Raw genomic sequence first — 13,433 nt, 5'->3', positions numbered from 1 at the left:
CTTTGCTCTTAATGTTGTTCTTGTCCTGAACTATTCTGCAATGTGCAAATGAGCAATACTGTCACAGAGATCATGCTGCTTTGCAGAAGTCAGTGTGCAGCGATGTGTTTGTAAGAAGCCAGTGAATTTGTGAGAAGGTGACAACGAGGATCTTAATTATGGCTTGGTGTTCAGGTAAGCAGGTGAGTGGGATCATCACATAAATGGCTGCCACGGCCAATCAAAATTGTGGATTTGATCCAAAATGTTAGGATGTGACTTTAAACAAGATTCAAAGGAAAACTGTCCATTCAGACTTTGCCTCGGCGATGATGGAGGACACAACAAAGAACGTAAGTAAACTGAAGGTTTAAATACACAAGGAGATGAGGGCGGAGTGGAGACACCTAGGGAGAAACACACAGCAGAGCTGAATCTAACTGAGGCAAGGGATACAAAACTAAACATAATGCACATGAGCGGCTCTCAAAATAAAGTAGGAAGCCTCAAAACTGAGACAGACAGCGACACAAACTTGACATCAGTAAACAGACATGACTGACTAAACACAGGGGACGCTGGGGAGGACACACAGAGAGGAGAATTAAACAAACTGGACACGAAAGGGAACAAAATTAAACAGAGAAATGAGATCTAGAAACATGAATAACTAAACTAGGAAACGGTGGAAATACTAAACCAGGAGACTAAACAATGAAAACTAGAATGCAATCATAATAACTCAGAAACAGGAGAAAAAAAACATAGGAATCATAAAAATTCACAGGTGATTCAAAGTGGTTACCATTCATCTATTTTATAAAATATAAAATATATTGAATTCACAGTGAACAGTGAATACAAAGGACAAAAAATATTCTAAAGAAGAATATTCTTTATTCACTGCTTCAACAGTGTCAAAGTCCGGGCACTGGGGAGGCCAATCCATGACTGATAACGTTCCACTGTGTGTTTTTCCATCCAGATATGCTTTTACTGCAATCACAGTGTGTTTGGGATCTCTTTCATGCTGACAAATGAAGCTGATGTCAATCAGAGACTTCCCAGATGGCATTTCATGCTGGAAATCTGATAATACACTTTTGCTTTTACAATTCCATCAGTTCCAACAGATCCCCAACACCACTGACTGAAACATAGCCTCAAACCATGATAGATCGTCCACCGTGTTTTACAGATGGCTGTATCTTTCTCTAACGATTGAAACCAAAATGTTCCAAATTGGATTTATCACACCGAGAGACCTGTTACCACTGATTTTCAGTTCAATTCTTGTGTAATTTCGCATACCCCAGCTTTTCTCCCTCTTTCCCTTCCTGTTTCCCTTCCTCTTGACAGCCACCCTTTTTCCCCTATTTCTTAAAGACATGACTTTCAGATACCTGCTGTAAGTAGTTTTTAAAGCCTGTGTAGACACAACACTGGGTTCCTTTTTACACTTGAATGAATCACAGCTACACATTCCTCTGAAAATGGTGACGTAATGGTGATGTCTAAGAAGAACTTAAAAACTTTTGCTCAAGACCACTTAAAAACATTATAAGAATGTCTGCCTCTTTAAAAGCAAAACACATAGAAATGAGGGGTGGCTTAAGACTTTTGCACAGTACTATAGCTGGATGGATTGACGAGTTAAGTTTAAATATACAAATAAAGCATGATCTAAATCCTCTGCTGTACTGCATGTTAGCAAACAGTAAACATCTACTGATGTGTTGTAACAACCTGTTGAAAGGCACAAAAAACTTCAGATCATTTAAGGCCTTCCTGACCTGAGTGTCGCTCTCCCACTTGACTCTCTTTTCTGATTTAGTTAAAGCCATCAGGTCCTTTAAGAGGGTCTCTCTTAACCTCTTCAAACATCTTGTCAGGCTCTGATTCCAGGACTTGAAGCTTGTGTGTGAAGAGGGGTGTGTGCGTGTGTTGATGGTTCAGCTGCCTCGTCTGCTATAACCAGCTAATAAATATGAAAACAGCAGGTTAAAACTTTTTTATTCGTCCCGTGCCTGAAAGGATTATACCCTTCTATAGAGTGCCGTGAAAAATCCCCCAAACCTCATAATGCCCAATGTTGTCCCATAAAACTGTGTTGAACAAAAGATGGAGAAAGGGGGCTTTTTCACGCATAAGGGGTTTTCTCAAGAGCGCATTGAGAGGAGCCCCGGCCGGGATCCGCCCATAGATTATCTGGCTGTCGGTGAAAGCCCGGCTGGGAGAGGCAGGTGCGTGTGCCAGGCACGGGGGGTCGTGGGGGCCCGGTGACCGAGCAGAGGGTGGTGAACTATGGGGAGTGCTGCGCAGCTGCCAGCAGGAATGTTTGCAGATTGTCACTTCCATTTAACTTGCTCTTTTTCTCTCCTCTCCACCCACCCACCCCAGCCTAGAGATGGAGCCGGTCTCCCAGGTTTCCCTCCCACCTCCGAGCCGCAGAGATCGGACTAAACGGTGACACCACGGCCACAAAAGCGACAACCGGCGCGGGTCGTCTCCGCCCCTGAAGCGTGAAATTGTGGATTAAACTGATAAGGAGGAAGAATGATACTGATCCCACATTTTTTGAGGGTGCTTTAGAAGGCTAAGCGAGTGCGATGTAACTGGTAAAGCAGGGTTAACACACTGTAGTCCCCAGAGGCTTCTTTCATACAGGTTATTGGATTTTAGGCTTCTTTTTTTTTTTTTTTGAAGTGCAATCTTCAACATATGGTGGCCTGTAGACAGAACTGAGGCTCTTTAATAATGCAGCTCATAAATTTATCTCTGCAACTTTGCCAGAATTTACCAAAATAAAATAAAAGATGCAAATTGCATGTCCCCTGAACTCAGAAAGCATTCATTTGTCACGTGGAAGCATTACCTCTTATCTTTACTTTCATGCATTCGCAGGAAAAGTCTATGCAAAATTAGGAAAATGCATTTATCACAGAGGATAGTCGTCCGCCATGTTGACCCACACAGGCTGCATCTTTGCCTGGAAATGGCCCTCTTTGCACCCTACCTTAGTCTCTAATCTCTTCAGTCCAAACTGTGTCCTCTTTCCAAACTGTGGCCTGAGGCTACGTGTGGGTCCTCAACATAATCCCCTTCAAAACTCTGCAGTCCCTGTTATTCCACTGGGGATTGGCAAAAGTGCTTCATGTCAGAGCAGCACAAAGCTCAATGCTTTTTCACACCATCTTCCAGCAAAAAGGGATTAATGTCCTCACCATTATGAATAATGAGAATGAATAACAAACAGCTCCCTGTTTATCCCACTCGATTAAATAAAGGAAAGAGTGTCCTTGTGCTTTTTTATTGAACTGTCTTGAGGGTGTGTATGGAGGTCGTATATAAATAAAAGAAAAGCCTAAAAGCCATAAATTTAGTTAGCATGTGATGCTTCAAAGTGTTCACACTGATTTCATCTAGTGACTAATGTCTCAGCCAAGAAATTTGATTTGTCCATATTTCTGTACACAAAGAGCTCTAGAAAATGTTACGTTATTCATTGTATTTAATTTGATAATTTGACCCTGAAATGGATAAGTGATAGAGAATGGATGGATGGATAATTTGACCATGCTGTGTATGGCTTTTAAAATTAAAAAAATAATAATACTGATGATTATACTTGCATTTTTTTTTTACTTGTGTTGTTTAATTTTGAGTCTAGCAAAATGGCAATATGAAAAAAAAATGCTGGGCGTATGAGTGTGCATGAGAATTTTTCAAATTAGTATCAAATAATCAGGTCAGTGTATGCTGAAGTAATCTACCTGAACCAAAAGCTCAGGCTCAGACCTCCTTTCTGCTCCTGACTCTGTTTGGTGTCAGGACAATGTGAAAGCAGATATCCCTAATATAGATATCACTGCAATAATGCAGATATCACTCAGGCACAGCGGCTCCACCCACCTGCTGTTCAAACCTTCTGTTTGTGAGGAGCAGCCAATCAGAAAAAAGTTCTCTTAAAGGCAGAGTAGTTTAAATAAATAGTTTAAGACAGAGGAGGAACTGAGGGGCTTCACCAACGCTCAGTCAACCTTACAAAAGCCCTAACAAGAAATAATCAATAACAATTGCAACCAAATCAATTTAAATAATACAAAAAGCATCCAGTTTTTTAAAGCAGGGATTCCTAAACTGTGGCGTGGGCCCCTCTGGTGCTGCACAGATCTGCTGCAGGAGACCAGATAAACCTTACACTGATATTGTTTTAATTTTTTTATATAAAAGTTTATGCTCTTAGGTTTTACTGATCGGTCTGATAGGACCAGCAGACACTGTTGGGTGATCTATCTAAACAGTTTAGCATGCAGCACCTTGTAGCTGCCTTTCATTTCACATGTTTTTCCTTTTGCACATTTCCAGCATGCAGCAACTTCTAAGTCACTGCTACAACAAACTGCTCTCAGTTGCAGCAGGATGAAAATTAATATGTAACCAAAATTGTTTTAAAAAAGCCTCTAATCTTAAGTGTAAAATATGCTTTTGTGTGTATTTTGTTTGTCTTTTGCATCGTGATTTTAACATTTCTGTTTGTTGTATCTCAACAATTAGCATTTCCCAACAAACATGTGTTCATAACTAGATATACAATAAAATCCAGCATTTATGGATTAAATACAATGTGTTTCAAAACCGAAATTCCATTTTCAGATGAACTTCAGCAACTTTAAATTGACTCTCAAAGAAGGTCAAGGTAAGTAAGTGAAATTTTATTTATATAGCACCTTTCAAGACAAAGATCACAAAGGGACCTGCTAGGGACATGGGGCTGTAGAAGTTCAATAATGTACGCTGGTGCTTGTCCACAAAGAGCTCCAAAAGTCAGAACCAGAATCTTAAGATGAATTCTGAATTCAATGGGGAGCCAATGTAGCTGTATTAGCCACGGTGTCACAGGTGACTACTTAGAAGATTTGGTCAGAAGCTTTGCGCAGCGTTTTCAACAACCTGCAGACGTTCCAGAGAGTTTTTGCTTAGACAGATAAACAATGATATGATAATGGTAATACTCTCTTTGGGCTTGGAAAAAAAATATTAAAGTGAGCAAATAAACCAAAATAAAACCGAAAAGTGATAGACCAACACTTTCACAGCAAAGTGTTACCAAAATTGTAGTTATGTCACCTTAAAACGCCTCCTCTGGATCACATACAGCATTTTTCTACTCAATTTGAGCACTCGTATCTCATGTAAGGATACTTGAACATACTCGTTTGAGGAACCAGGATCAAACTACCAACCCTCCAATTACAAAACAGCTAGCTCTACCTCCTGGGCCAAAACAGCTCCGCAAATATTCACCAAATTTACTTCTTTTTGCTCAGTATTTACCAGCACTGACTCAAAAGAGGAACATGTTCATCCTTTCATTTATTTAAAACCGTGTGAATAAAGTTTCAAATACTTTCCTCTGTTTTATTCAGGTGTTATTTCTTGACTGGATCACTGGAGCTAAGACTAAGTATTTAACTTTAAGATAAAATGCTATAAAATCCATTAAAAATCTCTTGAAGCGTCTCTTCCTAATCATGGCCTAAATGTTTGCCTTCCTTTCATATTTTCTCCCCTTTGTTCGCTATTTTCAGTAGCTTACTGAATGGACAGAGCTGGTAACACACCCAACAACAGAAGCATTGTTTCAGTCATTAGAAATGTAAGGTTCCTTTCATCATCTCCAGATACTGCCCTCTTCTCATCTGTGCATCTCCTCCTCACCCTCTGGCTCAGTCAACCTAAGAATAAACATCTAAGAATGTTTTAGTAGAAATAAATAATAGTCGATAAGATGAAAACCCATAAAACTAAAAAAAAAATCCCTAATTTTAGTGTCAACATTTGCCATTTGTTTTTCCTTAAAGTGTCTCTTCTGTATCATACTTATATTACATTTATCTTTCACTGATTGTCTCTGATTTTCCAACAAGCACAACTCTGCACCAACATCTGCCAAACAGACAGTGATTCATGGAATAATGAATGAGAGAAGCATTTCTCTTAGGAGACATAAACGATGATCAATGTGACAAATCAGCTTTAATACCCCCCTCCCCCCCTCCCCAAAAAAGGTGGAATAATAAACACTTTGAGCCGTGAGTGACAAAACATCTCCTCTGCATCTCCTTAAAGTGCCCCCTGTGCATCGTGACCTTAACATTTCGCTTCTTCGCATCTGTTCCTCCTCTTCTCCTCCGCACGCACCGGATCACAGCTCCTTTACCACAGCTGCCAGAGCGGACAATGGCGGCTCAGAATGAGAATATGAAAATGAAATATGAAACAGTGGTGTGATAAACTGGTAGATAATCATCTTTTCATTAAACTTTCATCCCCAGTGACTTAAAAATTCAAGAGCCCAATTACAGAGCTTGTATCTCTCTTTCTCTCTCTCCCTCTCATTTCTCCCTCACTCTTGCTTTTCTTAACAAGAGCAGTCAGGGAGAGGGGGTGAGTGGCTTAAGGGATGAGTGAGAGCATCATTATGAAGCGGTCACGGGGAGAATGGGAGGGCGGGGGGTGGGGTGGTGGGGTGAGATGACCCATCGTCCTGAGTGGAGGACAGGGAGCAGCAGGCCTGATTTTAGCCTGTCCAAACATGGAGGAAGAGGAAGAAGAGATGGTGAGAGAAAGACAGACAGACATGTGGAGCGTACAGACATGCGGGTCTGATGGATGGATGGATGGATGGGTGGATGGATGGATGGATGGGTGGATGGATGTGTGGTGGTGGTGGGAGGCAGACAGGCACACAGACGAGCTAAGAGGAGTATAGATTTTCCAGGCAGATAGTGGAAAGATGTGTGCATCCTGATGAGTGCCACAAACAGGGCGCATGACTCTCTCGTCTGCCTGTTTCTGTGTGTTGTGTGTGTGTGTGTGTTGTGTGTATGTGTATATCTGTGTGTGTCAGTGTATTAGCAGTCAGAGCACTGAAGCCCACGGGCGATTCCTGTGTGTGCTTGCGATAAAGGGAAAAAGGGAGGAAGTATAACGGGGGGGAAAGCGGGGCGTAGAGGCGGGGGTGAGGGGTGGGTGGGTGAGAGTAGAGATGAGGAAGTTGGATGGGGGTATGGGAGGAGGTGGGGGGATAGAGAAAGAGAGAGAGAAAGAGAGCATCTAGCAGAGCATTGAGCTTCCTCTGTGCTGTCAAAGCCTCTGGATCATGTCCCCATCGGTCTCTCGCTCTCTCTCTCACACACACACACACACACACACACACACACACACACACACACACACACACACACACTTTCCCTCACCCAATTGCTCTCTTTCCCTCAAACCAACCCCTCCTCCCCTCCCTCTCATGAAAAGAGTGTCTTGGCAGGGTAATTAAGAATGGCCTCTAAACACAGGAGTATGGCAGGAAAGCTCCAGATGAAAGTAAATGATTAAAATAATTACAGGCTGAGAGCTGACGAGCCGGAGTGTGGGGTGGCCGCCGGACATTTGTCGGTAATTAGATAATTAATCTGAATGCAAATGATGAGCCCTAACGAAGCAGTCAAGCTGAACCAGCGACAACTGCCGTGAGTGAAATGTAAGGTGGGGGGGAAGAGGAGAGAAGAGAGAGGGAAAAGCAGGGGAAGAGATTTGGGCTGGGTGGAGAAAAAAAACAAAAATATAAAATATGAATTTTAGTATAAAACCTCCTGAAAGTCAGCATGAGCAGACTCAACTGCAAGAAGAAGAAGCAGCAGCAGAATTGCAAATCAATAAGTGTTTCTGGCAGTGATGGCTGAAAAACACCCCCCACACCTCGCCTCACTCTGTTTGTAACTTTCACTCCTAATGACGAGTAGACATGAATATCTTGTTAAAAATATACAAAAAGGCACAAGCCATATGTTGTGCAAAAAATAAATAAATAAAAAATGTCTGCACTGAAACACCAAATGAAGGGTACGAACATGAAATGGCACCTGAGGAAGAAAACAGAGCGCGCTTTGCACACCCTAAAATGCGTGAGCAAATTGTGGATTTACTCACTCGCTGCAACACATCCAAACACACACTCGTTATATCTCCGCACCTCTTCCTCATGCACACTCTCAAATACTATCAGCAAGTGTATGTGCTCTAAGCGGAGGTAAACACTGAACTTCAGAGCTTATTCGGAGGCAGGGTTGTGTTTTTTTTTTCTCTCTCCAAGGTTGGTATCTGTGCAAGAGTGTGGATCACATCTTTAAATTTAAATAAAGATCTTCGGGGTTTATTCATCGCGATTCCGAGCAATAAAGCTGAAAGTCTTACAGAATACAGCAAATATTATATATTGCTAAAGATGTGGTAATTCTGTCTTCATTAACAGCAGTGGGCATTAAAGCACCCTACAGTATTATAATAAATAACTTACTGAGTGGGCAAAAAAAAGAGCTTGAAAAGGTAAAGCTGTGATTCTTTTAATGGTATTAAGAATCTCATTTGAAATCAAATAAATAAAACAACTCTTGTGATGCAAGTGATGGTTTCACATTTTGCAAATTCCACCAAAAAGAACACAAACACGCTTTTCTGCAAAACCTTTAACTGTCATAACTTGCAGGTTTTACATAAAATACAAATACAAACAAATCTTTATTAAGACTATACAGGTGAATCAAGAAGCAGCAAGAGATAGCATAAATTTATAGGGTACACACAAGTGGGAAACGGGCACACAGTTGGAACTATTTAAGATGATAACAAAAGAAGAAAAGCACACAGCAAAGCTACAGAGACAGATTACTAACAAAATAAAACAGCAACTAACTAAATGGAGAAATCACATGGCACAGAGGAATACTTGACATCAAAATGCAAAAAGAGCCTAGGAAGGCTAGAATAAATTAAAGCACGAGGGATTAAATATCTAGAACTAAAGAAAACTAAACTAACCAAGCACTTCAAAAACTAAAGCATAAGAACAATTGAGAAATAGAAGACTCAAATTAACAACAAATAAAACTAAAACTCCCCAAAATAACCAGAAAAGCACAGACCATGGTGTGAATTTAACTGAAAAAGCCAATGGTTTTCTAAACTCAGTGAGCGCAACAAGGGCAAAAAATGACTCCAAAATTGTGGCTAAATGAAATAAAGAACTTTCAATCTCAACTGTTAGTGTTCAGCATCTATCAGTAATCCAGGTTTCGGTGCTAGGTTAATTCTAATACCTAAACACCAAAACATTCAATTGCCATCATGTAGAAGGGGACTTGGGGGAGACAGAGAGATGTGTTAAAATAACAAATAACATCCACATGAATACTAAGACTCTTTGAATAGTAAGTTTCCCGTCAGACTCCATTTGGAATTTTAAAAAATAAGATACTGTTTGGATTATAACATTATAAAGAATACTTTTGTGTTTTCCGACAGTCCTTAAATTACATATTTGGCCTGCTGTATGTGTCTAACACAACTACACAGTATAAGTCATCCAACAACTCACCTGCTTGATCTTTTGTAGAAGCCACACAATCTCAGTCTCCTGCAAACAACCAGGTCTCCAGTCTTCACTGTCGTCTGATGTCCAAGGGAGGAGCCGCATTTACCTATGCATTCATATCTGCTTTACTAAATAAACTGGAAGCAATATCTATTGATATCCTTCATTATTCTAGATCCACCAATTAACCTGAAACAAATGTATTTGCACTGTGGAAGGAAGCCAGAGTACCTGGTGAGACCCTACCCATCCACAGGAAGAACATGCAAACTCAACACAGAAAGGCCCGAGCCAGCCAGGGGAATCGAACCTGAACTTGCTGTGAGTCGACAATGCTAACCAATGCACTAACTTACATATAACCTAAAAACAAACTAACTCGGCAACCCTCATATTAAAAACTTCAGCTTCTCTTTGTGGGTTCCTTTCCTGACTGCCTTGACAATACTACTTTTTTCTCCTCCGATATTTAACTAAAAGAACTGTTGATGGGTTTTCTTGCTATTTTGGGGTACAGAGTGTTACTAAATGATAGCATGGGTAGGTGCCAATTTTTTAGCATCTAAAATCAGTAGCTATCACTGCAACATAGCAACAGATATCTCGGAGAGATATTTCACATTTTGGACAATATCATTAATGTTTTAACCTGAAAGTCTCACATGTTGGCTCTGTATGCAGCAGTTGGCTGATGTGTTGGGGTAGTGGGTAGAACAGTGGTTAACAGAGTTGCCTCACAGCAGATATATCCTGGTTTGACTTTTTTTGACTCAGTTGGCTGTGTGAAGATTGCATATTCTCTCTGTAACCCTAAGACTGGTGATTCTAAGTTGTCTTGTCTGTCTCTCTGTGGTAGGCTGGCACCCGGTTAGGGGTGTACTTCACTTTTGAAAATTTGGATGAGGATACTGATCTATTCAAAATCTCCCATTGGTCAGCTGTTAAATGTGTCATTTGTGTCCTCTATTCAAACAAGTGTGTCTGTCAGCAACAAATGTGTCATTTTGTAAGTCAGATCTTCTTATTTCAGCTGCTCCCTTTAGGGGTCACTACAGCAGATCGTCTAATGCCATCTTGTCCTATCCCTAGCATCTGTCACACCAACCCTTAACTCACAGCCATACCACCCTGAACATGCCTGATCTCATGGCAGGTCCTGGTTAGTACTTAGATGGGAGACTGCCTGGAAATACTATGTCCTGTAAGTTTGTGGGGTGACTATAGCTCAGGAAGTAGAGCAGAGTCATCCACATATTGGAATGTTGTCACATGGATCCCTGGCTGCTCCAGTCTGCATACCACATTATGCTTGGGGAATATACTGAACTTCACTGGCTTTCTGGTGTGCTCATTGGAGTGTGAATGTTAACTAGAAAGTATTTTTCACACGTTGGCTCATGTGATGAGGCACACGATCAATAGTCGGTCAGTGACCTTAAGATACAACTCCCACTCGGGCTTAAAGACCTGGGACTCTTCACCATTTGGTTTTAGAAGTGAAGAAACTTCTTGGATGAAACGTCTTCACAAATCTTAAGGAAATCCAGCTGCTTTTCTTTCTGAGCTCCATGACCTGGATGACAGACAGCTCCTTCTAACCTTTTTTATACTTCTCTGAAGCAAGCATCTCACATATATTGCTTTTTCTCAGCATGAAGCTATACTGCTGCTCGCTGATAGCTTCAACAACATATCTTCATGGTGTGGCTCACTACCTTCATCCCTCTGAAGTTACTGCAGCTCCTCACGTCACCCTTCTTCATTTTTTAAGTGATAAATAAATCAACAAATCCTGACATGTTTTCAAGAAGCATTGGTTACTCACAACATAGCTCCTTGTTAGTGCAAATTATCCTCTCTATCCACTCCTTTAAGAGACTCTGGAGGAAAAATGTCCACCACTCTCATTAAATAGACACAGTTTGCCCACTCAGTCATTCAGTTCACCTCATCATAACCACTGGAGACCACCTCTTTGCTGTCAGCATGCTTGGTTAGCACCTTGTTAGAGTCTGTGCTGGCTAATCCTGAGTGCCATCATCAGGCAATAACTCAGTACACATTTCAAAACATAAAATACTAGTGACAGATTAAATAAACAGATTTGTGTGTAATATTCATTTTACAGCTGGAATAATGTGAAAATACCATTTATAATGTTGCTAGTCTGTGATGGTCGTCTTTGTTATTTTTATTTCTTCTTTTGTTTTATAAATTAAGATATTGTGTGTAATTTGGGGAAAATAAAGGATAAAACGCTATACTTTGACTCAGACGTCAGATCTGGCATTAGCATTTATTTACATGAAAATTTCCAAGAAAAGACACATAAGAAAACAGTTCAGGACAAGAGGATTGGCAACTGCTATAGAACCTTTGTGTCAATAAATGTGGATTCAAACACTCTATAAAAGAGAAAATATCCTGGTTTTAGATATAGAAAATAATACCAAAATCTTTTGTTTTCAGCCTCTATTAAAAACATTAAGAGAAACAAAATGTACTCTACAGGGTAGAAAACTGGCCCTTTGAAGGCTAACTCTCCCCGTATTATGCTTCCAGGGTGACACAAGATTCTTTTTGTCTTTGTTTTATTCCTATTTATTCAACCCTTATGCCAGGGGAGATAATGAAATATTCATAATAAGATTATAATAAGAACACAACTGTTTTAAAAACCTTTAACATCTCGCCAGAGTAAAAGCGATGGTCACACACCAGATAAAAATCAGTGAAAGGCATCTTATTTGAAAAACACCAGCACTAGTCAACAACCCTGATATATTTGTGCATCCTGACTGATTATGCTACAGGTGAATGTATCTAAACATTTTAATTTTGGTCTTGTTTATGTAACTATGGGGCCATTATAACATCAAAAACTATCCTGTCTGTAAGCATCCACAAAATGACTAGCAATCACATTAAGAGCAAACTCCAAAATGATCAAACTTTACAATAAGAACAAATAGAAACAGATAAAACTTGAATGTTTTGAGTAAGAAAAGCACATTTTCAGCAGAGTCCTCCCAGAGTCAGTGTTTGTATGCATGTCTGTGACAAACACAAGCATGCTGCCTAAGTCTTTCTTTTTTCCCTTGAATATTTACTCCACGACCAGTTCAAACTCCTCAGCCTGCTCAAACTCTTCATTCATCTTTGCAGCCAGAGCGTCCAGTTCCGTGGTGTCTATCTGCTGGACCTTCTTCTTCCTCCTCCTCCTCTCCTTCACCACAGCCACTCCGGGGATGTCTGGATCAGGCTCGGGGAAAGCTGAACCACCGCAGTCATCAGCATCAAGCAAAGACGTGAATGAGTTCAGTCCTGTAAAGGATCCTGCAGAAACCTCCAGGCCAAACTTCGACACCCCGGCTCTCCGGACCTCTGGGGTTTTCAGCTTCTCAAAGCCGAATAAAGTCTCACGAGACTCGGGGCTGTTGAATGACTTCTCGCTGAGCCTGCTGTAAGATCGGCGTACCTTCTGCGACCACACCGCGTCCTCTGGATCCATCTGCGGGGGGTGAGAAGCGGGCGGCGGTGATGAGGGGAGGATCGGTGAAGGCATAGTGGCCTTTTTCTTCTTAGCCGAGGAAGAGCTGCTCTCTCGGCCCGGGACGGGACCGGGCGTGGAGACCTTCGGCTTTTTCTGCTGGATGCCCTCAGACCTGGACGGCTTCGGTGTGTTCTCCTTGTTCTGTTCCGATAACGCGACTGTTTTTCTGGGCGCTATTTTTCTCACGGTGATTGAGCGTTTAACAGCGAGAGACGGCAGCGCCATTTTGTTGTCACTTTGAGCTTGCGGAGAGCTCAGCCGCGGGGAGCGTCTCCGCTGCGAGCTGTCAATGCTATTAGAGTCCGTCATTATGCTCCGAGGAGTCCCTCCGTTCATCCCAACAGTCTCCTGAAGAAACTCCAGATATTTTCCCCTCTTACAGCAGATCAGATTGTAACTCAACCAACACAGGGCACACAACAACAGCGAACGTTCAAATTGCCCGCCCGCGTCGCGTGGAAAATACGA

At 41.3% G+C, this 13,433-nt stretch overlaps 1 protein-coding gene across 1 annotated transcript; it reads right to left on the bottom strand.

The window, feature by feature from the left end:
- Nucleotides 1-11,689: 11,689 nt before the first annotated feature.
- cdca5 (cell division cycle associated 5) lies at nucleotides 11,690-13,428 on the bottom strand. Its single transcript, XM_006794472.3, has one exon. It carries the CDS (start codon nucleotides 13,299-13,301, stop codon nucleotides 12,519-12,521), a length of 783 nt encoding a protein of 260 aa, XP_006794535.3. The 5' UTR covers nucleotides 13,302-13,428; the 3' UTR covers nucleotides 11,690-12,518.
- Between the last annotated feature and the right edge of the window lie 5 nt (nucleotides 13,429-13,433).

Source organism: Neolamprologus brichardi, chromosome 22 (assembly GCF_056152115.1).
Source record: "Neolamprologus brichardi isolate AB-2024 chromosome 22, ASM5615211v1, whole genome shotgun sequence".
Taxonomy (NCBI): Eukaryota; Metazoa; Chordata; class Actinopteri; order Cichliformes; family Cichlidae; genus Neolamprologus; species Neolamprologus brichardi.
The sequence above is the reverse complement of the archived record's forward strand: the minus strand, read 5'-3'. Positions and strand labels throughout refer to the sequence as shown.